The sequence below is a fragment of the Salminus brasiliensis genome, chromosome 5 (genome assembly GCF_030463535.1).
Source record: "Salminus brasiliensis chromosome 5, fSalBra1.hap2, whole genome shotgun sequence".
Classification (NCBI taxonomy): Eukaryota; Metazoa; Chordata; class Actinopteri; order Characiformes; family Bryconidae; genus Salminus; species Salminus brasiliensis.
Genome location: NC_132882.1, coordinates 13,406,191 through 13,432,622, shown reverse-complemented (window position 1 = coordinate 13,432,622; position 26,432 = coordinate 13,406,191). Strand labels below are relative to the sequence as shown.

The 26,432-nt window shown below is 40.8% G+C and overlaps 1 protein-coding gene across 4 annotated transcripts in view; it reads left to right on the top strand.

Annotated features, from left to right (window-relative positions):
• Positions 1-24,169, top strand: part of adam15 (ADAM metallopeptidase domain 15) — a 43,613-nt gene extending 19,444 nt beyond the window's left edge. For 2 of the 4 annotated variants that reach the window (XM_072679437.1, XM_072679440.1), the window contains exons 3-25: positions 1,603-1,679; positions 1,801-1,879; positions 2,720-2,796; positions 6,403-6,613; positions 6,759-6,824; positions 7,274-7,345; positions 7,726-7,895; positions 8,114-8,198; positions 9,236-9,384; positions 9,747-9,924; positions 11,021-11,113; positions 11,246-11,441; positions 12,719-12,827; positions 13,176-13,371; positions 13,542-13,619; positions 13,812-13,923; positions 14,091-14,241; positions 15,256-15,364; positions 17,104-17,172; positions 20,128-20,208; positions 22,190-22,258; positions 22,761-22,933; positions 23,112-24,169. In XM_072679437.1, the coding sequence (XP_072535538.1) occupies positions 1,603-1,679; positions 1,801-1,879; positions 2,720-2,796; positions 6,403-6,613; positions 6,759-6,824; positions 7,274-7,345; positions 7,726-7,895; positions 8,114-8,198; positions 9,236-9,384; positions 9,747-9,924; positions 11,021-11,113; positions 11,246-11,441; positions 12,719-12,827; positions 13,176-13,371; positions 13,542-13,619; positions 13,812-13,923; positions 14,091-14,241; positions 15,256-15,364; positions 17,104-17,172; positions 20,128-20,208; positions 22,190-22,258; positions 22,761-22,933; positions 23,112-23,181 (2,670 nt within the window). In that variant the 3' untranslated portion in view covers positions 23,182-24,169. The remainder of the gene's footprint in view (positions 1-1,602; positions 1,680-1,800; positions 1,880-2,719; positions 2,797-6,402; positions 6,614-6,758; positions 6,825-7,273; positions 7,346-7,725; positions 7,896-8,113; positions 8,199-9,235; positions 9,385-9,746; positions 9,925-11,020; positions 11,114-11,245; positions 11,442-12,718; positions 12,828-13,175; positions 13,372-13,541; positions 13,620-13,811; positions 13,924-14,090; positions 14,242-15,255; positions 15,365-17,103; positions 17,173-20,127; positions 20,209-22,189; positions 22,259-22,760; positions 22,934-23,111) is intronic. The other 2 variants (XM_072679438.1, XM_072679439.1) reach the window with 2 other exon arrangements.
• Positions 24,170-26,432: the final 2,263 nt, after the last annotated feature.

Below are 26,432 nucleotides of genomic sequence, written 5' to 3'. Positions count from 1 at the left end.
AATTTATCATCTATACTGACACAAAAACCTCCTACCAAACCTCCTACAGTTTTGAAATTGTGATTCAGTGTTGATTCATATAGACAAGTGGTTACATCTCCACACAGTGTGAATCACACAGGCCCCTTACAGTGAGTAATACCAGGAACTCAGCAGTTAAACATCAGCTCTAGTGTATCCAGATCCTTTCTCAATGGCTTTGCTGTAGAACAGACACTGCAGGCCTTCAGATCAGACGCTAGCTTTAAAAGAAAATAATAAAATTTCTGCACACAAGCCCACCCTTCAGAGTTTTCTACAAGGTCCTTTAAGTAAAGGCAGAAGTGACGACTGAAAGAAGCATACGAGTGTGTAACTAGCTCTTTGGCTGGCTTTATTTATTTATTTATTTATTTAAATACAAGGAAAACATTTTGTAAATGGTTGTTTTTTGAACCTTTAAAAATGAGTTGGTACCAAAACAGGTTCCACAATTATCTGTCAAAGATCTATTTTTAGTACTATAAAGAACCCTTTTTACTTAGACTAAAACATACATCCCCTTTAACCCTAGGATCATTTTCCAGCTTTAAAATGTTTTATTCCGCTAACAATTTGTATCCACTACAAAATGATTCAGTATCCACTAGTTTAAATTACTCAGGTCTAGTATAATTTCCACTATGAATTACTTAGTATCTAGGATGACTTTTTCAGTATACACTATGAATTATTCAGCCTCTGCTACAAACTATGTAGTATCCACAATGATTCAGTATCCATCCTGATTTATTCAGTATTCACTATGAATTACTCAGTATCTACTACAAATTACTCAGTATACACTACAAAGTACTCAGTATACACTACAAAGTACTCAGTGTACACTGTGACTATGATTTATACAAACTATGTAGTATCCACTATGAAATATTCAGTATACACTGATTTATTCCACATGTACTAAAAATATGCAGTATTCTCTATGAATTACTCAGTATCCCTATGAATTACTCAGTATCTATCATGATTTATTCAGTATTTACTCAGTATCTACCATGATTTATTCAGTATTTACTATGAATTCTCAGTATCTATCATGATTTATTCAGTATTTACTATGAATTCTCAGTATCTGTGAATAACTTTAGTTGTTTAGAGTTTAAAGGGGTTAAGCTCTGAGCAACAATGGTGTATTACAAGTGTATTACAGTGATTTTACCATGTTCAAGGACTTTGTTAGCCAGAACACAAATACAATAATAATAAAAACAAATAACAAATAATACAATGTAATAAAGCACACCACTGTTAAATAATTGTTTTATTGTAAATAATTGCACAATCTGACACAAAGCAATGTATATTATTCACAGTAGGCTATGGTTGCTTAGCATCATTTTTCTGTCCTATGTCTCAATGAATAACTCGTAATGTCTCGATAACTTATAATTCAATAACTCGATAATTCAGCTCATCATATGTGTGTATTTCAAGTGGCAGACAATGTCACAGTGTCTCTGGTTCAGTATGACTTTACGTTTGCATGACTTCTGTATTTTGTTCATTCAATCCTTAAATTCTTCTCTTTCCTTTAAATCATAATTTGCCTTTCGTCTGCAGAATGGTCACCCAGACACGCTGCTGTGTGGTCTGCGAGTAGGAGACAGCCTCCTTCTGCTGGAGCTGGAGAAAAACCAGTGAGTGTGTACAGTCACACACAAACAGCATATGATAGCAGTGCTCCATCTTACATCCCCTTATGTTTAATCATCTGCTTTTTCTTCCACTCTGTTTACTCGCGTCGTCTGGATTGTGCAGAGATCTCTTGCCTAAATCGCCCAATATCTTCTACTACTTGCCAAATGGAACTGGGGTGTCCATGGAGGAGAGCCAAGTGGTACGTTCATTTCTGACTCACACCTAAACGTGTCTTACTCTGTATTCTATTACATTTCAACAGCATGAACCGTTTTAAATGACATTATTAGTCTCAGCCATGTGTAATTGTGGTATTATGTGTAATATGGTAGGCAGACATGTGGGAAGATTTAGGCAATTCTGGCAAGCTCACATCACAACTCCTGCATGTCAGTAAAGTCTTGCTGGTCAGCTGGTTGACTGTAATTATTATTAAAATGAAAAAAAAAAAACAATAAACATCACTGGTGCCTTTTTGCCTTTTTATATTATTGGTGATGTATTGTTGATCAAATTAATGTGAATGTCACATTACTGTTGTAGACATTTGCCATCTACAGACCATTAAGTTCCTCCTAAAAGACTTTGGTTATCAATAGTTACAATAGTACCAGTGACTAAACAAGAGAGAATGTGGAAGCATTGCTTGCATTTCATCTCAGAAATGCTCTCTGTCTTACAGCCAGTTCCCGTATGTAGATTTAAAGTGATAGCTTGGTGAACTTTTAATGTACACAGCTGTTTACCCTAGGTCAAAGCAACCCTCACTCAAAATGTGTTGTCTATATAAAAAAACAGAAGTGATTGGTTGTGAATAAGCTTCTGTTATTTGTTATCTACATTAGCTTTTTAGCTTTGATGCAAGACTAAAAAAGCAGACACCAGGTATGTCCAAGTATGTCAGATCATCTACAAATTGTATTATTTGTTTGTGTAGCAGCTGTTGTAGGGCACGGCTAAGTACATTTTTATAAGTGAGGGAACAGGCATTGGCAACGGGAGAATAACATTTATAATTAGACCTTTTCTCTGTTCTCAGACTCACTGTTATTACCATGGATCAGTGAGAGGGTTCCCTGAATCCCGGGTGGCCATCAGCACCTGTTCTGGCCTACGGTAAGACCATGTACAGTATAATGTCTGAGTAATGCAAGACAGGACAAACACATTCACCATTTGTGTTGGACACAGATGGAATTTGGCCTCTGCTTTTATCCCATCTGTGCAGTGGACCAAATACATACACACATTATTATAATAAGCACACTTTCCTGGAGCAGTGGGCAGCCGTCTCTATGGTACCCAGGGAGCTGAGTGGGTTAAGGTCCCCTGTTATTAATAATAACGAATAAGGAGCATCTTGTTGTGGCTATTTATTATTATTATTTTTTTTTTTTGTGAAATGTCACACAGCAATTCTAGCAAGCTCATGTCACAGCTCTTGCATGTCAGTAAAGGCTTGCTGGTCAGCTGGCTGATTTGAATTATTATTAAAATTATTTTAAGTATCCAGGATTATGTAATTTCAGGGACCTCTATACATATACTTATACATATATTCATACACTTTTATAGTACATGTGCTGCAGTGCTGCATATGACACTTTACTTCTAAAGTCAATGTCAGGAACCTCTATCTATTTATTATACAAACATTTAAACTAATTCTTACAAATGAGTATAATACCATTAAATGTTTGATGTTTATTGTTGCACCATGGGTCTGAGAGTAACTCAGTGTAATTCCCAGTGTAAGGGCTTGTAGTTCACTTACTCTCTCACACACATTCAGCAAGTTTTGCCACAAGAGGGCACTATTAGTGCTTAAATATCCTTCCATGTTTTCAGCATTTTACTATATTTACATCTACTTTCCAGAAAAATCTGAATTCAACCAGAGAACCTAAAAAATAACAACAACAAACAGAAATGCTCAGTACTTATGACTCCACATGCATCTGTCCACCCCTTCTCCAAACTCCTTATATTAGTTGGTACTGGTGTTAGATGGTTATGTTGGACCCACACGTGCTGTATTGTGTGCTGTACTGTATTATGTAATAACAAAGTAGTTATCTGAACAGAGGCCAGAGCCTGTTGGAAGTAAACAACTCCTCAGAAGTAATGCGGATCAATTGAGGGTTTGGGAGAATGATCAAGAGGAAATGAGAGTGTAAATAAGGGTTACGAAATTTTATCTGGATTGAAAAGGGAACGTTGAGCCCAATTGCCATAATCTGTCGTTCCAAAAATATGGTATGGGCCTGAGCTGAGTCAGTTGCTGTGTGCTGGCAGCTGGTGCAGTGTTTCTTGTGTAGAGGCATGATTACCACTTGTGCTTGTTCACTCTCAGAAAACACATGCTCGATGTGGTCATCATAACAGTTCCCTTTTCTGACTCAATGCAGTCGTTTCTTTCTGAGAAGAACTCTACAAGGCAGAGAAGGCCGTTTTTGAGCGCTGTATTAGGAAAACCTGTACCTACTCATTCCTGCAATTATCTAATCCGCCAATTATGTGGAAGCAATGCAGTGCATAATATTGTGCAGACACAGGTCAGCAGCTTCAGATCAGGTTCACATTAGGTAAAGGTAAAGGTAAAGGTGCACATATTTGTCACTGTACAGTGTGCACTGCACAGCGAAATGTGTCCTCCGCATTTAACCCATCTGTGGTAGTGAACACACACTCACACACACACTAGTGAATTAGAGGCAGTGAGTACACACACATACCCAAAGCGGTGGGCAGCCAATTCCAGCGCCCGGGGAGCAGAGAGGGTAAAGGGCCTTGCTTAAGGGCCCAACAGTGGCAGCTTGAACCCACAACCCTGTTATCGATAGCCCGGTGCCCTAACCGCTGAGCCACCACTGCCCCCACGCCACCACTGCCCCCACATCAGAATGAGGATAAAAATGTGATCTCAGTGATTTGGAGCATGACATGATTGTTGGTGTGAGTATTACTAGCACTGCTGATCTCCTGGGATTCAGCTTAACACCCCACAACATCGCTAAAGTTTACTTAGAATGGTGTAATAAAGAAAACCCATCCAGTGAGCCTCCATTCTGCTGACGGAATAGCCCTGGTGATGAGAGAGGTCAGCAGGGAATAGCCAGACTGGAGCTGACAGAAAGGCTACAGCAACTCCGATAACCACTCTGTACAATTGTGGTGAGCAGAAAAGTGTCTCAGAATGAACAGCACGTCCAACCTTGAGGCAGATGGGCTACAACAGCAGAAAATCACTTGAGGTTCCACTTCTAGCAGCCAAGAACAGAAAGTTAAGGTCGCAGTGGGCACAGGCTCACCAAAACTGGACTGTTGAAGACTGGAAAGGCGTAGCCTGGTCTGATGAATCGCAATTCCTACTGAGGCACACAGATGGTTGGATCAGAATTTGGTGCCAACAGCTTGAATCAATGGACCCGGCCTGCTTTGTGTCAACAGTCACTGGATCTGAATCCAGTAGAGCACTAGGGGACATAGGGACATTGTAGAATGCAGAATTCAGTGCATGAAGGTGTAACTGAAAAAAATGAGTGAGAATTGTGTGATGTAATTATGTTGACATGGACCAGAATCTCAGAGGAGTGTTTACTGCTTAGGGAATCCACAGCATAAACAGCATTGAACTGAGGCTGTTTAGAGAGCAATATGAGGCCAGTATCTACCCAGTATTTTTATGGCATTACTGATGAAGTACTTAGTGAATTTATGTAAGAAAAAAAAAAAAAAAGTGTGGGTCAAAAGTGTGTGTGAGTCTGTGTGTGTGTGTGCACTTGTGCATATTTCCAATTTGTTCACAGATAGGTAACTCCATCACTGTGATTTTGTGACATCTGCTGTTGGGGAGGGAATAGAGGAGAGGGCATTGAAAGAAACAAAAGAAATAAATAGAATGTATGTCTGGTTATGTGTATATTATGATTGTGTGTATGTTTACGCGTGCTGTGTTTGAAGATGGAAAGAGTGCAGAATACAGAAAGAAGGTAATATTTCAGGGTGAAAAGAAAATAATTAGGCTGCAAGTATGCACGTATTTGTCACTGTACTATGTACAGCAAAATGTGTCCTCCGCATTTAACCCATCTGTGGTAGTGAACACACACACACAGTGAGTACACACAATACACAACTAGGGGCAGTGAGTACACACACACCCAGAGCAGTGGGCAGCCAACTCCAGCACCCGGGGAGCAGAGAGGGTAAAGGGCCTTGCTCAAGGGCCCAACAGTGCCCTTTACCCTCACCCCGGGAATCGAACCCACAACCCTGTTATCAATAGCCTGGAGCTGGAACAGCTGAGCCACCACTGTCCGAGTTGAGGGATTGCCACAGTGTTCTTCCAAAGTAATGAGATGGTAAATGGATTTATTCAGAAAGCAAGTTAGTAAGTAATGAGGTATAAGCCTGATCATAATGTTGGAAAGTGATGTTGTTTGATAAGACTTGTCATTCCTTTGCTATGGTAATGGCAGTGAGTATAGTATGGATGTTTGGAATTGGGACAGTAACTGTAAGGTGGTCACCTAGGCAATGGGACCTCACTACCTCATGACTCTTCACAACAGCATCTCATGTTCAAAAGTGTTTTATTTATATTGGCACAAGACATGAGATTAAGCTTTCGTGTATACTGTATACTCTAATGTAATCTGACCGACAGGGGGAAATGGGAAGTCAATATTTGTGATGTAACTGTCCTGCTGTTCTGCGTAGGGGAGTGATCTTCATCAATGCAAGTTTAAGCTTTGAACTGCAGCCAGACGAAGAGAATCATGATGGAGGAGTGGAGGGACATGAAGCATCAGAAGAAGAGAAGGAAATGCACATTCTCTACTCGACCCACCATTTGAGCTCTGCGGCGGGGGGCTGCGGGGTTTCTCACACCTATATCCCCCCCATTCAGATTGTGCCACATATACACAGGGTGGGTGATACAATGAAGGATTCAACTCTGTGTGAACTGTGTGTGTTTGTGATTGTTTCCACTGCTGTCTATTTATGTCGATCATGATATGAACAGAAGATAGGATTCATCAATGTGCTCATCTGCGTGTTTGTGTTTTTTGTAGAGCAAGAGAGATATTCTTTCAGAGACCAAATATATTGAACTGGTGTTGGTGGCAGACCACAAGGAGGTGAGTGTGTGCTTCTGTTCTTATTACACTGTGTCTGTAAGTCTGGATAATCTGGATAATGACAGAATATTTGCTGTTTTGGCTCGGCAGCAGCGTAGCACATTGGATTTGACCGGAAACAATGGCTGACTGTGGATAAAGTGTAGAATATCAGCTTATTATTCAGCATGTCATTATTCTAATATTTACAGAACTGCACTGTAGTCATGTAGGCTTTTTTAATATTCTGAAATGAAAAGCGGAGACAGAACGTAACAAAAAATAATTGAATTCATAAGTGAATTCACTGCACAATGTACAGTTTATGAACACTCACAAAATTACAGTAGTTACTTTGTCGCCATCTGCTGGTAATGTGTAGCTCTCTAGCTCTGTGGGTTATTGGTACTTTATTATAACTGGGTAAATGCAGTGTTTTTTAATGTCTTGCTTGCATTTCTTTGTCACAGTATCTAAATTATCAGAAAAACAACAAGACTATTATTTATCGAATGCTGGATGTGGCCAACCAGGTTGACTGGGTGAGTGCTGTTCTGTTTGATAACCTATTCAAGAATGTCTCACCTTTACTTTGTGTCTTCAGTGGACAATAAGTTCTTAATTTAAATTAAAATCTAAATAGAGATGAGGAAACATACAGTATTGAATCCACACACAGTGTCATAGAGATGGGAAATATTTAGCTATGAATGCTGTGATTGATTGCAATCTAGGGATTACTTTTGACTTGCCAAGTATGTGCTAAATAACATCCGGTATGTCGTTCCTTTAACACACATGAATGCTCATTTAATAATTTGACCAAATTCTCAGAACCTCACATAGGCTAGAGGTTTGCCTATCTGCCATATCTGAAGTTAACTGAAGCACATAAAGCATGGCTGGCCTTTCTCTGCTACAGTTCTACCGGCCGTTGAATGTGCGCGTGGCCTTGCTGGGGCTGGAAATCTGGAGTGATCAGGATAAGATCCTGGTGGATAAGAGCCCCACTGACACACTCAACCGCTTTCTGGAGTGGAGGACCAGAGAACTGCTGCCACGACTACGCCATGACAACGCACAGCTAGTCATGTAGGTTGTGAAACAGCGTGGGGTAACTTATGGCAATTATAGTTCATAAACAATGAAATGTCATACAGGAGAAGATGCAGTGTACTCTTGGTTCTAGATACAAAGGCTCTAACTGGGGGCTTGTCTAGATGAGCTTGTTACTGTAGTGGGTTTTCTCCTTATAGAGAATGAGATAAGAAGAATCACAATGGATTCCTGTTTCTGTATTTCTTCAATAGGGGTGAGTCATTTGATGGAACAACTGTGGGCATGGCCTCTCAGTCCTCTATGTGCTCCAAAGACAGATCTGGAGGTGTTAATGTGGTAAGTCTGTTGATACAAGTTTGCTTTAGACATCACATCACACATTATTATGGTACACCACAGCCATGATATTATTCACTACTGTTCACAGTAATACACACAGATCATCACAGGCAATGATGTTATTCAGGAGAACACACCCCCTCTTCTATTGCTGTTCTGCAAAGTAAAGTAAAACATTTAAAGCAAGGCCGCCCTGTAGCACCAAATATTGTAAAAATTCTGCAATAATGTAACACATTTAGGCTTTTAGCAGCATTATGCAGAATTAGTCGTTTTGTTAGTACAGTTGGTACAGTTAGGGAGTGTAATTCACTTTTACACCACTGCCGTAACTACAAATTGAGCTAAGGGCTCTCCCTCATGTACAGCTGTACACGTGCAGAATGTGTAGGCGTCTGAAGTGGACAGTGAGCATGTCATGGTACAGTAATATTACTGGATTTACACAAAAACGGCCTATACCCAGCAGTATGCAGTTCTCGCGAGAGGTTACATGTAACTCCACCAAGTTACACAGTTCAGTAGCAGTGTTCTGGGCCTGGAACGGGAATGTGGAGCATAAAAATGATTCTGATTCTGTTATTCTAAGGTAGAAATGCTATATATTGTTGCTTTAACTAGAATGTGAACATGTGAAACATAATAAAACCTATGTATTACAAATAATCTGCCTGAAAATCTATTTAGTTCCCAGAAATGTAATATTAACATTTCATTTTCAAGGTCCTAAAAATAGCTGTAAATGATTTAAAAATGGCCTTACATTACAGACCCTGTATTACATTATTAGGCGAGTTATTAAATTATTATTAGGAAGTTTTAACCACATTAAGCAGAAACTTACTAAACACACTTATTGTGATGTTCTGTTAACCAACCAGTGGTAGGGGAGATGCCTGAGCCTGTCTCTGAGCTGTGTGTATGAAGACACAAGCGTATTCCAATCAGCACAGTGTGTGGACTTCATTTTGATAGGGCTTTGTGGTCTTAAGGTGACTGGTAGCTGTTTCACTTAGATATTCTCTATGCTCTAGGATCACCTGGTGAGCGTGCTGGGTGTGGCATCCACTGTGGCACATGAGCTCGGCCATAACCTGGGCATGAGCCATGACACAACTGACCGCCGCTGCGAGTGCCAGAATGAACCGCGGCTCGGGGGCTGCATCATGGAGCCTTCCACAGGGTATGTGCTTTTAGATGTGGGCCATAGGGCTGCCACTAATGTTTATTTCTGTAAATCAGGTCATATGCTGACCATGACTTCATTAATGGACTAATCAAGCCATCAAACATTCTGTGATTTTGTTGTTTCCTCTCAATTTTAACATCAATTTTGCAAATCTTTTAAGTAGATCAACCTGACTTTCTTCTTCTACATCTTGAATAACTTAACTAGCTGGTTAAGCTCTGTGTGTATATGTGTGTTTTTTTTCTCTGAACAAAAAGAAGGACTAAGCATGAAGACTGAACTTGCTTTAAAAATAAGAACGTGCTCGGTCCAGTCTGCATGCCATAACATCAGTAGGGCATGCTCTGTTTATGCAGGTCCATGCCGGGTCAGCTGTTCAGCAGTTGCAGTGAGCGAGACCTCTCTCTTAGTCTGCTGCACGGTGGGGGAATGTGCCTCTTTAACGTGCCTCAGCCTGAGAAGCTGCTGGGAGGGCCCCGCTGTGGCAACCTGTACGTGGAAAAGGGAGAGGAGTGTGACTGTGGCCTGCTTGATGTAAGTAACATTGATGAATCTACACACACACACACACATACTATTGTACAGCTATGTCGTCATTTTCACGCTAAAATCAGGTATCTGCAAAACTGCCCCTTTACAGGGTAAGTGGTAGATTTATATTATTCAAGTTAAAAACTGCAAAAATGGGTTTTTGCATGACAACGATAATAAATATATGTGGCTTTCAATTTAAACACATAGTTCAACAAAAGGTCCAATGTACTATATTCCCTTTCTCCTAATTTTAGGACACCAGACAATACAAGTTTAGTGTCTGAGGTTTGATTCTTTGCGCTGAAGATATGAGGAAAAAGTAGTGGAATACTGGATACTTTACAACCACAAATTAGGATTGTGTACATCTGCTTTTTTCATTTCTGAATTATTTGGCGCTAATTTGATTGTGATGAAAAAATTTATATATAATATAAAGATAAATGAAGTATGTAGTGCACTTCATAAGTGATGAAATTCTCATTTATTCACCCCCACAAATGCACTGTGATGCACTACAATATGAGTTTATATGCTGAACATCACAACTTGGGGTTGGTTGTTAGCTAACAAAACCAGATTTAGCTGAGGTTGTCTGTGTCTCAGAAGTGTTTAGCAGACTTGCCATCATAAGTATTAATCATTAGGTCAAGGTGTCAGCTTTTTACGGTGACATCATTTAATGACTTTGCCTTATTAAAATGGTGCAAAACTAAAACAAAACATTAAAAAAGATATATTAGATTTGATTAGAAGATCAGATTGTGATATATGTGACAGCAGATTAACAGGGGGTGTTAAAGTTACTTAAAAAAAAAATATATATATGAAAAATATGTAAATATGTGGTTTTGGTGACAGAAGCCCAAGTCAAGATTTGCTTAGGGCAGCATGAAGTCTAGGACCTGAATGTCACTCAGCATCAGAAACCACAAAAACATTACTTAACTCAGTGTTGTTTAAGACAAATGTACCATGTGATTTGCAGCATGACAAATATGTTGCACAATCTACTAAGTGTTTACACTTACAGCTTTTCACAAAACTATTACTGTGAAAGAAGCCTGTAAGAAGAGCGTGCTCTGTATGTTTGCAGGAATGTAACGATCCATGCTGTAACCCCAGCACCTGTAAGCTGGTTCCAGGTGCACAATGTTCCTCAGATGGCATTTGCTGTGAGAACTGTAGAGTATGTATGACTTTTTTTCTTCTGCTGCTGACATATTACATTATATATACATATACGTTATATATCATTTACAATTTTAGCCAACACTGGAATAAGATCCTTGCTTCCCCCCCCCCATACACACCTCTAAAGCTGCGTGTTGCTGGTTGGACGTGTCGGGAGCCTTTAGGAGAGTGTGATCTGCCAGAATTCTGCACTGGGACCTCTCCGTACTGCCCGCCAAATGTGTTCCTTCAGAATGGCGAGCCGTGCCAGGATGGCGTCTCCTACTGTTACAGCGGCGTGTGTGCCAGTTTAGATGACCAGTGCCAGCTTCTGTGGGGAGCCAGTGAGTGGCACCTGTGCTCATGAATCAGACTTGACAAACATAGAATTCAGGAGTTCAAGAATTGTCTAATAACTAGGAGCTGGTGGTGTAGTAGAGAGTCATAGAACAGTTAAAGGTGCCATAGAATGCATAAACATAGTATTGGACTTTTGATTTGCAAAAAATGGGGTTTAACCACCCTGTTGTTTTACCTCAGAATGAAACATGCTGATTTTCCTTTTGTTGTTTGACTGGTTCACATCACAATGTCTGATCAAAGGAGCCACGTAGCATATCATTGCATAGCATAGTATTGTTTTAGCACTGTAACTAGAATATTGTAATTATTTGTATAATTATTCACGAGGGTTGGGCAGTATACCGGTAATGCTGTTTCCTGCGGTATTTATTCATACTCAAAATGAGGACAGTATTTTAAAGTTGGGATGCGTCTGATGTGTCAAATTTCTATCTGATGTATCTTGTACATCACAAATAGCCAAATTGCGAAAATAGCTTATTCCCCCATGTGCATTTAGAAAACCACAGGGTGGGGGAGCTGTGGGAGCTCACAGATTGGTGATTTTTCCAGAAAATCAAGCCCAACATACTTGGGTTTAGCCACATGCTGAGCTTGATTTAAAGAGAGAGCAAGCAAACCTGGATGAATCTATCTACTCAATGTGCCTGAAAACAGTCCAAAACACCCAAGACCACTCACTCGACTTTGCCCTCTCAGATATGAGGCTTTATCCTCTACACAGTGCTTTACAAAGCATAGATTACCAGAGTCCAATCACAGCAGAACCGGTCTTATTTTAACTTATTTATACTCTGTAAATCGGTAGCCGAGATGGCTAAGCAAAGATTGCTTAGCAGGTTCTGATCCAAATCTCTCCTGATTCAGAGCCCTTTTGACATTTGCAGTTGTAAGACTGACATTTTAACATTTATTAAATGATTGATACAAAATTGCACACAGTGTTCACTTAATCTGTGATCCTGTAAACGATGAGATCTTGGGGAAACTGCAGCACTTTTTCAGCTGTTTTAGTTAGGCTGGATTTTCTTTTGAAAGAGGACACAGCAGTGTTTGAGGTTCATGGTGTCTCACTTACATTTACTAAAGTCTTGTTATTGTAATATGCCAAGGAAAATAGTTTTCCATTCTAGGGCACCTTTAAGGATTTAGTAACAGACAGTTAATAAATACATTTTATTTAAGGCTTTTATTTGGATTAATATTATTTTGGAACTTTTGTAAGATTAGAGCTAATTTGTGTTTTCTGTTCTCCCAGATGCTACCCGTGCCCCTCCAGTCTGCTTTTCCTCAGTCAACAAACAAGGAAACAAGTATGGCAACTGCGGCCAAATGCCCAACGGCTCCTACATCCCCTGCTCAAATGCGTATGTGTTAAAAGTCTCATTCATTCCTGAAAATGTAATAAAATAGGCCGCTTCAGTGTCTTGTGTGGCAGTTTCCATAAATAACAGAATTCCCTTGAGTGAAAACCATATTGTCCTCTAATAGCCTTTTAGTATTGTAGTTTATTATATATGTTAATGAATGTATTTTTTAATTGCCTCTGTGCTGCTACTCTGTACACAGAACAAGTCTTCTGTAAAGCTAATTTAAGTAATTATAACCATGCATTGCACTGCGTAAAAGTGCTGTCTGCAAGTCTAAAGATGTCCTACACATTTGACTTCTAATCATGTGTATATATATATTTTTTATTATTATCATTCCTCCAGGGATGTACATTGTGGTAAAATCCAGTGTCAGGGTGGGAGTGATCGCCCTTTGCTGGGATCTCATGCAGAAATTCTGACAATTAAAGTTAGACTGAACCACAGCAACTTCACATGTCGAGGGCCGTATTTTGACCTGGGTGACGGTGTCTCGGACCCAGCCATGGTGGCTCAGGGAACAGCCTGCGCTCCTGGCAAGGTGGGGGATTTACGCAGTAACGCTGAAAGTTGTCTGTTTGTGTATTGTAGTAATAACCCAATAGTATTATGCAAGCTGCAGTTCTGGTAGTTCTGCTGGTTTATATGTGTGTACTGAGATATTGCCTATTTGTTTGGGTGGTAATGTTGCAGATGTGCCTCTTTCCTCAGGTGTGTTTAGACCAGCGTTGTCAGGATGTGTCTGTGTTTGGTGTTGAAGAGTGTCGCAGGAAGTGCAATGGCCATGGGGTGAGAAGTCTACACTTACAGCGCTACCTCATTACTGAAACACTTAGACACAATCATTTCCTAAATCAGCTGCACTTATTTTGATGATACACTCTCTGATGCTGTTACCAAGAAAACAACCACAAGTATTAGTTCACTCCGGACAGAGAGGAAGAGGAAATGAGAAACTGGCTTCTCTCTCTGCCTCTCTAGGTGTGCAACAGCAATAAGAACTGCCATTGTGATGTGGGCTGGGCTCCTCCACACTGTAAATACTCAGGGGCTGGAGGCAGTGTGGACAGCGGCCCGGCGCGCCAGCCAAGAGGTGCCCACTTACTCACTTACAGTACTCACAGTATTACAGTTAGACATCCACTCGTGCACAGTGTACGGTCTGCACAGAAGGTTAACATTGAATACATTCCAAATATCACAATACCCTTAATCCAACTGCCATGTTTAACTCTACCTTTAACATCTGTATGTGTTTAGACTCCAACCCCACACGTGTGGCTCTTCTGGTGATCTTTTTGTTCGTGCTGCCAGTGATCCTGCTGTTCCTGGCTATCCGTTTCCCTCGCTGCCGACGAAGCCTTGTCTGTTTCAAGATCACTCCGTTCAGCAAGGCCAGACAGCTTAACCGGTGAGAGAGAGGGGGAAAATAAGAGCCTATATTATGTTACAGAAAGTGGAGGCTGTACTGAGAGTGTACACTGTGGTTATAATCTAGGTTGTGTAACTGAAAGTGTAGGTTGTGTTACAGAGAGCGTAGGCCACGTTATCGAGAGCGTAGGCCGTGCTACAGAGAGCGCAGGTCGTGTTATGGAAAGCATAGACGGGGTTACCAAGAGGGAACGCCGTGTTACTGAGAGTGCAGGCTGTGTTACCGAAAGCGTAGGCTGTTACAGAGAGTATGGGTGTTTTAGTGAGAGTGTACACTGTTACAGAAAGCATAGCCTGTGTCAGATTTAAATAGTCAAAAACTATGTATTTATATTTATGATTTATGTACATTTTTATATATATTTGACCTCTGAACTGCTGTCATACACGTTTTAAAGTAATATACTTATAGGTCTTTACAGAATTGCTATGTCAGAATTGCGAGTGAGAACCATGCTCTCGATTCTAAGCCAGAAAAATTGGATTTCCATTTCATTAAGAATCATGACTCCCTTAGTGTAGGGTGTATTATTAGTCACTTTCATTACTGTCATTACTGAGCTCATAATTGTGTGTGGTTTTGATTTCCACTTTTCTCCATTTTACCCATGAATACAGTAGGGTGTCTGTTGCCCGTATTGAATATTGCATGAAACTACCAGAGGAGGACTTGGAGAGGTATTTGTGAATAGAGAAATGTGGTGTTCCATTGTGTCTGATATAGCTGGGTTTTTACTGTGCTGTTAATGTATGTGTATCACTGTATGGTAGTACAATACTCTGTGTGTGCTATATGTGAATTTCTTCAGTGAAGTGTGTAAGGTTCACTGACAAAAACAAGCAAAGCAAAAAACAAGCAAATAAGCGACATGATGACTATGTATAAACACATTGCTCAGCAGTCATGTGTTTTTTTTTCTGAGTGTGTTTTTAATTATTATGCCTTTAAAGGTTTTACCTCTCTAACAAACTGTTCTGTCTGTGTCTGTCTTAGGACACCTGCCACTGAGCGAGGAAACGCTCGTAATGGAGAGCAGGTCCTGCCGCTGAGGTACCAGTGGACCCCCCAGAATGACATCCCTCTCACACAGGCCATTAGCAAGGTAGATAACTTTACTTCTGTTTAAATGATTTCCTTCATCATACAGAATGAAAGAACCATAGATTGACCATGAACCACGGACATACTTTTTTGTTTCGGAAAAGAAACACAGATAATGTTTTGTTTTTCACAGTCTGCTAAAGATAGAGCTCAAATACACTATATGTCCAAATGTTTGTGGACACTCCTAATATATGCATGCAGCTACTTTAAGTTGCACCCATTGTTGAAAGAGATGTGCAAATGCATACACACACAGCTTTTCTAGTCCCTGCAGAGAAGTGTTGTTAATGGGTAAGGAGTTGCTGGAGCAGATAAACATGAACCTAATGCCAGGTGTGGGCTAGTGCAGTGGAACTGCGTTCTCTGAAATGATGGTGCTCCAATACTTTTGGGATGAGGTGGGAAGTTGAGTATGAGGTGAGGTGGTGATCAACCAACATTATAACCTTGCAAACACTCTTGTTGCTGATTGCAATCAATCCTCACAGCAATCCTGGACAGTAAAGAAAGACAACAAAAGCAGGATATACTCTTTTTTTTTTAATACCCTTGTTTTCGAAAGAAACAATAGATGAAGAGGTGTCCTAATACTTTTGTCCATATAGTGTACTTTCTCAGTTCTTGGTGCAATTCATACTTGCAGCCTGTCTGTGGTGGTTTCTGGATTTTTTGCAGTTTACAAGGAAATGACTCTTGCTGCTCAAGGGTTTTTTGTATGTATTTGTGGTGGAGAGAGACTGCTGTGGGTAAGGTACTGCGACTGTAAGAGTGGACTAAAGCATCTGGCTCTGCTAGATGATCTCTGTTGATTTTAGATCAGAACTTTCATAAGTACTCTTCTGCTTTGTCTGCTAAGATGGTCTTACAGCTGTAATGCCAAAGGAAAAATGTCTTTGCTTATCTTTGTCTGAGGAGATATATAGCAGATCTCAATAGTGTTTCACTAGTTTCTAAAACCTTTCTTCCTTAACCCTAGCTAAGGGAAATGAGATCAGCATCAGCTTTTAACCGTAGTTGGTCTCTTGAGAAAAGTATGAGATCTCCTTCTGCACTGATAGACCATAGAAAGAGTTCTGACATGTGAAAGAGCAATACAAGTAATGATCCTACATCTGAGATCATTCTGACTAAGAAGAGGTAAACCACCTGTGAGACATTATTTTGATCAAAGTAAGAAACCCCCAAAGGTTGTTTTCCAGGAGGTGAATTTCAGAAACAGGAGCAAATCTCTCTTTACAAAATCTCCCTCTGATGTCAAACAGGACCTAACAGTGTGTAGGAGAAATTAGTTAGATTCAGAGGAGATAGACCTTCGTTTGAATAGGTCTTTGCTCTGGGCTGCTCTTGAGAAGTCCATGCCTGATCTACACCATTGGAACTGATGATGATTGATCTGTTGGTGAATTATACTAAAGCCATGTAGATAACATCTCCATCTGCTTCCTGCTTTTATTTGCTTTCCTTTTACGAGGGTATGTAGACAGTGTAGCTCAAGAGTGACAGCTTTACAGGAACTGTAAATACTTCTCTCTCACATCCCTCATCTGTTCAATGTGACACCCATGACCCAATTCTGCAAAGCAGCCATTTCTGCCTCACCACAGTCCACAGCTTGCTCTATGAAACCCACAGCTTCTACTTTCTTACTTTATACTGAAATACGTCATTTGCCATTCCCTTTGCTAACCTGATATGTGCATGTCCTGTCTGCCTCTCTCTCTTTCTCTCTCTGGTCAGGCTCAGGACAGGCCTGCTCCTCCTACTAAACCTCTCCCACCTGATCCTGTCTCTAAACAGCCTTCCCAGGTAAACTGTCCCCTCTGCTAGAGAGTGGACTGGAGGAAGAGAGTACTCCACAGATGTCATTATTATTATTATTATTATTATTATTATAATTATTATTATTACGCAAGCTAACAACCACATAAACATGTGACTTACTCATACAGTATGGTAGACCACAAAGCATTTCATCCTTCATATACATGCAGATCGGCTGTCAGTATAGTGCAGTGTTGATCAGTCCTGGACTGGAGGAGTAAACCACCCACTTGAACCACTTGAGATCAATTAGCTGATAAGGCAGGTCAGGAGTGTTAGAGCAAAAATAACTCTGATGAACAGTGGTTCTTAACCCTGGCCCTAGAGGCACAGTGTAGTGGACTTCCTGCTTTAACACACCTCCTGCAGTTCTTAAAGGACTTGTTAATGAGCTGATTAGTTTAATCAGGTGTGTTGGGAGCAGGGCATGCACTAACATGGACAAGGCAGGTTCATTCCAGGACCAGGGTTGAGAAACACTGCTCTAATGTATGCAGGGCAGACGTGGTTGAAGATTTTGCCCGTTTACAACCCTGTTATTTTGCCTCAGAATTAAAGACAGATTTTCAGTTTATGGTGGGCTCATGAAACATTTGATGAGCTCTTCTTTGATTGGCTGGTTTATGTTACTGCCTGGGCTCAAACAGAGCATAGCATAGCATAGCCTAGCGTTGTAGTTTATATTTGTACTCATTTCCTATCAGATAATGTTGCTGTCCTCTCTGAGTGGTGGACATGGAGATTATAAACTTAGACAAGCTAGTTTAGCTTTAGTTTGGCAATATGATAACCAAGGTGCATTCTCATGGGGCTGCTTTGTCACGATGCCGCTTCCCAGAGATAGGGTTAGCTTCTGGCCTAGCACAGATACCTGCTTGATTCCTCGGCTTTAGCTCCCTGGCTTGTAGAGTTTAAGCTCACATTTTGTGGACACTGGTTCATGGTATGTCACTTCCATGTACCAAACTGTCAGTAATGAAATATGCCAGGGTTAAATGACAGTTTCCGTTCTAGGGCACCTTTAATATAATAAAAGTCATGTGTTTATGGTATAGCGCCTTCTCAGATGACACTGTTTTTGCATTTTGTCTCTTCCAACTTCGCTGATCAAAACTTATTATTTTGGTTTTTAGGTTCTTTTTAAAAAGAACAAACTGTGAAAATTCCTCTTCTGATAGCTACAGTGAGTCCAAGAAGTATTTGATCCCTTGCTGATTTTCTTTGTTTGCCCACTAATAAAGACACTATCCTTCTGCACTTTTAATGGTAGATATATTCTAACATGGAGAGACAGAATATCAAGACAAAAATCCAGAATATAATTTTAAAGAATATATTTTAATTAATTTGTATTTCAATGAGGAAAATAAGTATTTGATCCCTCTTGCCAAACACACTCAATACTTAGTGGCAAAGCCTTTGTTTGCAAGCACAGCGGTGAGACGTTTGTTGTAGTTAACCACAAGTTTAGCACACACACCAGGGGGAATTTTGGCCCACTCTTCTTTGCAGATCCTCTCTAAATCATGAAGGTTGGTGGGCTGTCGCTTGGCAACTCTGACCTTCAGCTCCCTCCATAGATTTTCGATCGGATTGAGGTCTGGCGACTGGCTGGGCCACTCCATGACCTTAATGTGATTTTTCTTGAGCCAATCCTTTGTTGCCTTTGCTGTATGTTTAGGGTCGTTATCATGTTGGAAGACCCAACCACGGCCCATTTTCAGATCCCTGGCAGAGGGGAGGAGGTTGTCCCTCAGGATTGTGCGGTACATGGCTCCATCCATCTTCCCAGTGATGCGGTGAAGTAGCCCTGTACCCTTGGCAGAGAAACACCCCCAAAACATTATGCTTCCACCTCCATGCTTGACGGTGGGCACAGTGTTCTTGGGGTCATAGGCAGCATTTTTCTTCCTCCACACATGGCGGGTGGAGTTGAGGCCAAAAAGTTCAATTTTGGTCTCGTCTGACCACAAAACCTTCTCCCAATAACTTGGTTCATCTTTCAAATGATCATTGGCATACTTGAGGCGCGCCTCCACATGTGCTCTCTTCAGCAGGGGTACCTTTCGGGCACTGCAGGATGTGAATCCATTGTTGCGCAAAGTGTTGCCAATTGTTTCCTTGCAAACTGTGGTCCCAGCTGCCTTCAGGTCATTTGCTAACTCCTGCCGAGTGGTTGCAGGACGATTTCTGACTGTTCTCAGCATCATTGCCACCCCACGAGGCGAAATCTTCTTTGGAGCACCGGGCCGAGGTCTGTTGATTGTCATGTTATACTCTTTAAACTTTCTGATAATTGCACCAATAGTTGTTACTTTCACATCCAACACCTTACTAATCTTTTTGTAGCCCATTCCAGCTTTGTGAAGGTCAACAATTCTGACTCTGAGGTCCTGTGACAGCTCTTTGGTTTTACCCATGTTGGAGACTTGAAATCTGTGTGATCTGTCTGATTCTGTGGACAGGTGTTTTTCACACAAGTGATTAGTGAGAACAGGTGGCTTCAGGTCAGGTAACAAGTTGATTGGGAGTGTCTAACTGGTCTGTAAAAGCCAGAACTGCTAATGAATACTAAGGGATCAAATACTTATTTCACTCCATGAAATACAAATCAATTAATATATATTCCTTAGATTTATTTTCTGGATTTTCTTTTTAATATTCTGTCTCTCCATGTAAGAATACATCTACCATTAAAAGTATAGAATGATCATGTCTTTATTAGTGGGCCAACGAAGAAAATCAGCAAGGGATCAAATACTTCTTGGACTCACTGTATATATATACTCTATCTTTGTGTGTGTGTGTGTGTGTGTGTGTGTGCATGTACTGTACTTGGAACTCTTGATAACTATGGTGTCTTAAAGATTCATAGTACCTGCAGACTGTTATTACTAGACACGTGTGTATGACACTGTTCTGCTCTCTCTGCCACCCCAGTCACCAGGGAAACGTCCCGCCCCTCCCAACAAGCCCCTTCCTCCTGACCCAGCTCCCTCAGAGAGCAAGTCACAGCGAAAGGTAGAGATGGGTTACTGCCACGCATGACTGCGTGTTTAACTAGCTCAAGCAGATAGTCATCATCTCTGTGTCATAGGTTCTCATCTTACCAAAAATAGCAATCATCATCTAATCTCCATCTAGTATTTAATTTGCATTAGTTCTGCAGTACTGTGTGTATGCTCTCGTGGTGTAGTTGTGTGTGGCTATGCATGTGTTTTCTGTCCGGTATGATGATAATGATGATTAGTGAGATTACCACTGAGTTGCACTGGGTGTTTATACAGATCCGGACGCTCTAAAGCAGGGTTTCTCAGCAGTAGCATGTGCATAATGTAGTTTTTTTTTCATTCGTTATTCAAAGTATTTAAATTTAGAGAAGTGGTCACACTGGGGATCTTAAGTGGTGCAACAATCCAAGCGCTAGCCCTGTCATCAGCAATACCAAGTTGGTAAAACTTTACAATGACAAAAATTTACAATGACTGAAATTGGGGATCAAATATGGGTTAAAAAAATTAAGCTTTCTGTGTGCTTGTATGTTGTATGTTTCTGTGCTGTGCTGTCCTTATTGTTGGATGCACTATAAGGGTTTCTGAATGAGCATGCTCCTACATTCAGGACTGAATTAACACTTGTCCACAGTCCTTACTGATCTGTTTTTTTCAGGAGAGAACAATACAAAGCAAATGTGGTGTGGAGTATGTTTCTGTGCATGTGTTTGCTTGTTTAAAATGGTCATTTGTGGCACAAACAAAAAAATTTAATTTGATAAGTTCAGATTCTTTACAGAATAAAGTCAGCCGCAATAAGAAATCATGTTATTAAAGGAAAGGAGTATATTCAAAAACTGAAATAGCATTTATTTTCTTGCTAAGGTATTGAAGGGGTTAAACTTGCACATGAACATTTCACATGTATCATGAGCTTGTGGTGAGAAACCTTGCTTTAAGTGCGTGTTCTGTAGGGTTTGCTGGTCAGTGTTTAATTTGTTTCTGTTTACTGTGAAGGGGGACAGAGTAAGTACAAAAGATACCACAAGATTGCCAACAACCACAGGGACTTTTCTCTTATCTGATGTTGACACCATGCCCTGATCTGTTCTTTTACCAAAAGCCTTCCAACTGACCATGTCATTTTTGCTTAATACTTTCAGGATATAAACCAATCAACTATGACATTAGCACCATTTGCCTAATAATGAGTAGGTCCCCCTTGTGACCAAGACATCTGGCACCAAGACATTAGCAGTAAGTTGGGAGTTGGGGCTTCCTTGGATCGCAATAAGTTAGGTGCCCGTACCCTGCTGTCAGTTCACTGGTTACTCTTTCATGGACCACGTTTGGTAGGCACTGAACACTGCATACCAGGAAAAACACAAGACCTACTTGATGTTTTGGGGATGTTCTGACCCAGTCGCCTAGCCCTCACATTTTGGCCCTTATCGAAGTGGCTCAGATTCTTATTCTTGCCTATATTTTCTGTTTTTTTTTTCTTTTTTTTCTTTTTTTTTTCATCAGCTAGAAAGAACTGACTGTTCACTTGCTGCCAAATAGACAGTTTAAATTGACCTTGACAGATGCCACTGTAGATGAAGAAAATCCTTGTTTTTCACTACACCCGATGCTAATGTTATGGCTGATCGGTGTCATTAAGTTATTATCTTAATGACATTGCAAAATCTTAGGTCTCTATTGAGTCAGGTTTGGTAAATATCACATTATCCAAACCGAGCTCCAATAAATACCATAGGTCACCATTAAAAGCTGAGCCCTTTCTCTGTCGCCTGTTACAGTTCTGAGCACTGAATTAATCAAGGGACCACATTAATTGTTCTCCTGCGTTGCAGGAGTAGTGCATGGCCTGTGATTCTGTGGTTGATTTTGGGTGGATAAGTGTTGTGATGTGAGGATGAAGCGTCATGAAGTCGAGGAGAGTGCTGGTTCTCAGTTTTATCAATCTTCTTTTCTGTTCAAATCAACACGTCTGACTGGATCTCCAGCTGACAGTGATGCGCCCAGCTGCACCCAGCAAGCCCCTCCCCCCCGACCCTGTCCTTTCACACAGACAGGTACCAGCACCCCGCAGCTCTACAGAGAGATGGACGGCAGCTCTGTACTCTGTACATGCGATCAGGCTATGTTCTTAATGCTCTGCTCTCCTGGATATTCCATTGTTTCTTTCTTTTCTCAGTACTTAGTACTGTTGCTGTTGGTTTTCACATGGTAGATCTTTCCCGAATGGATACTTTTGTTGTTTTGAGAAGAAAAGGAGAGTTAAAATGATGGTTCGGCAAAACAATTGACGTTACCCCAATTGTAGCTGATCTTCCAGCACTTGATTGAGGTCTGAAGAATGCTTCTTGAGTTTTGTACTGGTGCTCCAAAGCTAATGTAGCTAACAAATAATTGGAGCTTCTAGTGCCAGTACAAAATTAAAGAAGCAGATTTTATCCGCTAGACATGTCTTGGATGATTTAGGGTAAACCATGCTGAACCATGGCTTTCAGTGATCATCAGCGTCTCGTCCATTAACAGCATCATGGCTTCTGATGTCCAACTCTCTTGTTGTAGATCCAGAACCATCCTCCCCCCAAACCTCCAGTTCCCAAGAAGCCTTTGCCCGCAGACCCCTCTGGTTACCCCACTCCCCTACACCTGCTGACTATCTCTGAGCCAACTGGGAACCATACAGCTGCTGTTCCCTCCCCCAGCTTCACCCCCTCTGCTGCTGCTATTCCTACAAGGTTAGCTGTACTGTCTTAACACAGTATGAGTTTGTGTGTGTATGTCTGCTGCCATTTGTAATGTCCATATCCTCTTTTGCAATGATGAATGAAGTCTTGCTGGAAGTTGTCATCACAGAACAGGTGTTACCTGTTAAGAAATACTGATTAAGTTTTCCTTCTTCTTTTTTTTATCTAGACGTGCTCCGTTGCCCCCGGTTAGGGGCCAACACAACCCAAGGAAATACCCCAACCCCACTCCTATGTAACCAGTGAGGACTTGCTTTCTTGCTGTTGGTGGATCCCATGTGGATCCAATGTGGGCCAACGGTGTGCTGAAGACTCGCACAATTCTAATTGCACTGACCATGAGAGAGGACTCTGCACAACTTAGCTATGGCTTAAAAGTGGACTTTAACCCTGAACAGGATTTTTTCCATTTCTGGTTGGTAGAACTAATCAGACTAGTCGAGCTGGTCCTTTATTGGCATTACAGGCTGCTGCGGAAAAGAACGAAATGGAGAAGAAATGGATATGAGTACAAATGACAAGACGTTCCATTTAGCACATATGCAGGATGTATGCAGAATGATAAGCCAGTCAATGTCTTGAAGGTCAATCAAGCAGTGCTCAGCCTTTGTCCGGAACCCGGTAGGGACGCCTGACTAATGTGGCAAAAGAGTATGCTAAAGAAGTAGCCTTATGTGCCTGTGCTGGCTACACCAGACGAGTGAGGTCTGCATGCTGCTCTGGAGACGCGTGCTCTGCAGCTTGACCAAAAGGCTAGTAAATCCACACAAAACTCAGTAATTAACTAAAAAATCTAGCTGCAGTTGACTTGGCCTAACCTAACCACTAATTATTTGGAAGATCTATGGCCTAAATTGTTTACCACCCTGCTGCTTCATTCTTTCCGGCAAGCTACTATGGCCAAGAGTCTCCAAGAACGTTGTTGCAGTGATGCAGGCTGATGTTATTTAAGTACAGACATAAGTCCACCAACACAAGCATAAGGAGACTGAATTGTCAGTGTCACTGTGGAGCTCAGCCTGTAAGTCCAGTTTTGTTGTGCACTTTTGCGCTCATCTCAGTTGAATGTCTCATATCTGTATCAGTAAAAGGAGAACTTCAGTGCTGAGCGTTCAATTGAACTCTTTGCTCTTTGCAAATACTGAGAAAGAGAAAGTGAGAGGATTGTGTGTATCATGCAGTATACATTATTTTTTATGCAATAAACGTGAAACCTATTTTTAACAATGGACTACTTTGACTCTTTTGCATTAGTGATGAGCAAAATGTTATCAATAAGCTACTCTTATTTAGAAACATTGATACTTCAGTGAGAACAGATTGCAATGCATGTACAAATGCTTTAGCATTAAAGTAGAAACAGTTAAATTCCTCCAATTTTTTTTTTTCATAAGTTAAATAATTAAGATGTTAACAAAGTCATTCAGAGTGGTTTGACATGAAATGCTCTATTCTAGAAAAATGTACCAGGTCAGAATTGTTCTTAACAGTGCCTTCCCTGTGGTAGACCAGGGTTTGATTCCCCATTCAGGCAAACATACCACCAATAAGTGTGACAGCGCTACATTCCCCCAACATGATGCACATGTAAGCCAGTCTATAGTGTCAGCCATTATCAAAAATGTAAATGTAATCATAATTTAATGCATGTCATGCCTCTAAAAGCTATATCTGAAAAAGTTATTACAGAACGTATGCTATCCGATGCTTCAGACATTGGCTGTAACCGAAATGGGTTCCTGCTTCCTCATTAATAATGCACTTTATAGGGAGGGACTATTTAGGTTTACTAATATCTAAACTACATATAAAAACAGAGGACACTTGTAGGTTTACTGGTAATTTTGCATAGTAAATAAAATGGCTCTATTTGCACTGTAATTGTCATGACCCTTGATTCCCTACACCACCACTGTAAAGAAATCAGAGTGAGTACATTTCTGTACAATAAACCATGCTCCATTAAAGCACTCTCAGCGATTGTCTTTACATCTCTATGTTTGAATGTGCAGAAAGCTTTAAAAAGTGGTAGGATTCCCATTGCATCTCTTTCCAGATATCATCTTGAAATCTTATGTTTATTAAATTTGTAAATGACCACTAACCTGTTCTCTTCACTGGCTTCCTGTAGCTGCTTCCCGCATCAGATTCAAAACCCTGATGCTGGCCTACAAAGCCAAGAACGGACCAGCCCCTCCGTACTTGATGGCAATGGTCAAAAGCCGGTCTGCACCAAGAGCCCTTCGAGCTTTAAGTACGGCTCGGCTCGACCCGCCATCCCTCAAAATTCGCGGAAGACAAGCGCCCAGGCTTTTTTCTGTCCTGGCACCAAAGTGGTGGAACGAGCTTCCCCTGGGTGTCCGAACAGCCGAGTCGCTCTCTGTCTTCAAACACAAACTGAAGACCCACCTCTTCCAAGAGTACTTGGACGAATAGAGTACTATGGTCACCTTATTGTATTGTGTTTAGTAATGTCTAAGCTTAGAGGTATCCTTTGAATTATTGGTCTATTCTAACTAGCTATGGTTTTTCTTGGGTAAATAGTAAAGCACTTTGTAAGTCGCTATGGATAACAGCGTCTGCTAAATGCCGTAAATGTACATTTAAATGGTTAACAGCCCTATTCTCTGAGTTTAGCATAATTCATCCAACACATGAGATCCAACCAATCAGTTCATAACTTTTAGAGTTAAAGTATTTGTGCTAGAGCAAGAAACACTACATTTTGCAAGGCATGGGGCTTCCAGGACACAGGATTGAGAACCACTCTACTTAACTATATGCAATATGCTTGTGGTCATCTGCTTATTCTGAAAGAACATAATTACATAATATTGTGTAATACAGCTGAGCTTCCGTCTTCGGTTCTACAGTCACAGCTGTTACAAAATAGGAGGAAAGTGCACAGTCTTGTGATAAAGCAGCCTCTGAAGTCTGTACACTGTGTTCACAATTATTAGGCATGTGAGTATTTTGACCATAGTATCATATTTAGGCATATTTTCTAACTCCAAGCTGGATAAACCTGAATGCTTAATGGATTTAAGCATAGCAGGTGGTGTGTCTGTGTAAGGAGGGTGTGGCCTAAGGAGGCCAACACCTTATATCAAGGTGTGCACAATTATTAGGCAGTTTTTTCCTTCAGGCAAAATCAGCCAAAAAAGAGATTAACTGACTCTGAAAGGTCAAAAATGTCTCTCAGAAGGATGCAGCACTCTTGAAATTGCAAATAGTCAACAGGGTCGCAAGAAATGTGTTGAGAGAAAAAGACGCAAATCAACCATGACGGATTTGAGAAGAATCAAGCGTGAAGCTACCAGGAACCCATCATCTTTCAGTTCTGTCATATTTCAGATCTGCAATCTACCTGCTCAGAGACATGGCCAAGGTAAGGAGGACTGAAACCCGACCACCACTAAACAAGACACATTAGCTGAAACCTCTAGACTGGTCCAGGAAATCTCTGAAGACTGTTAATCAGGTTTTATGG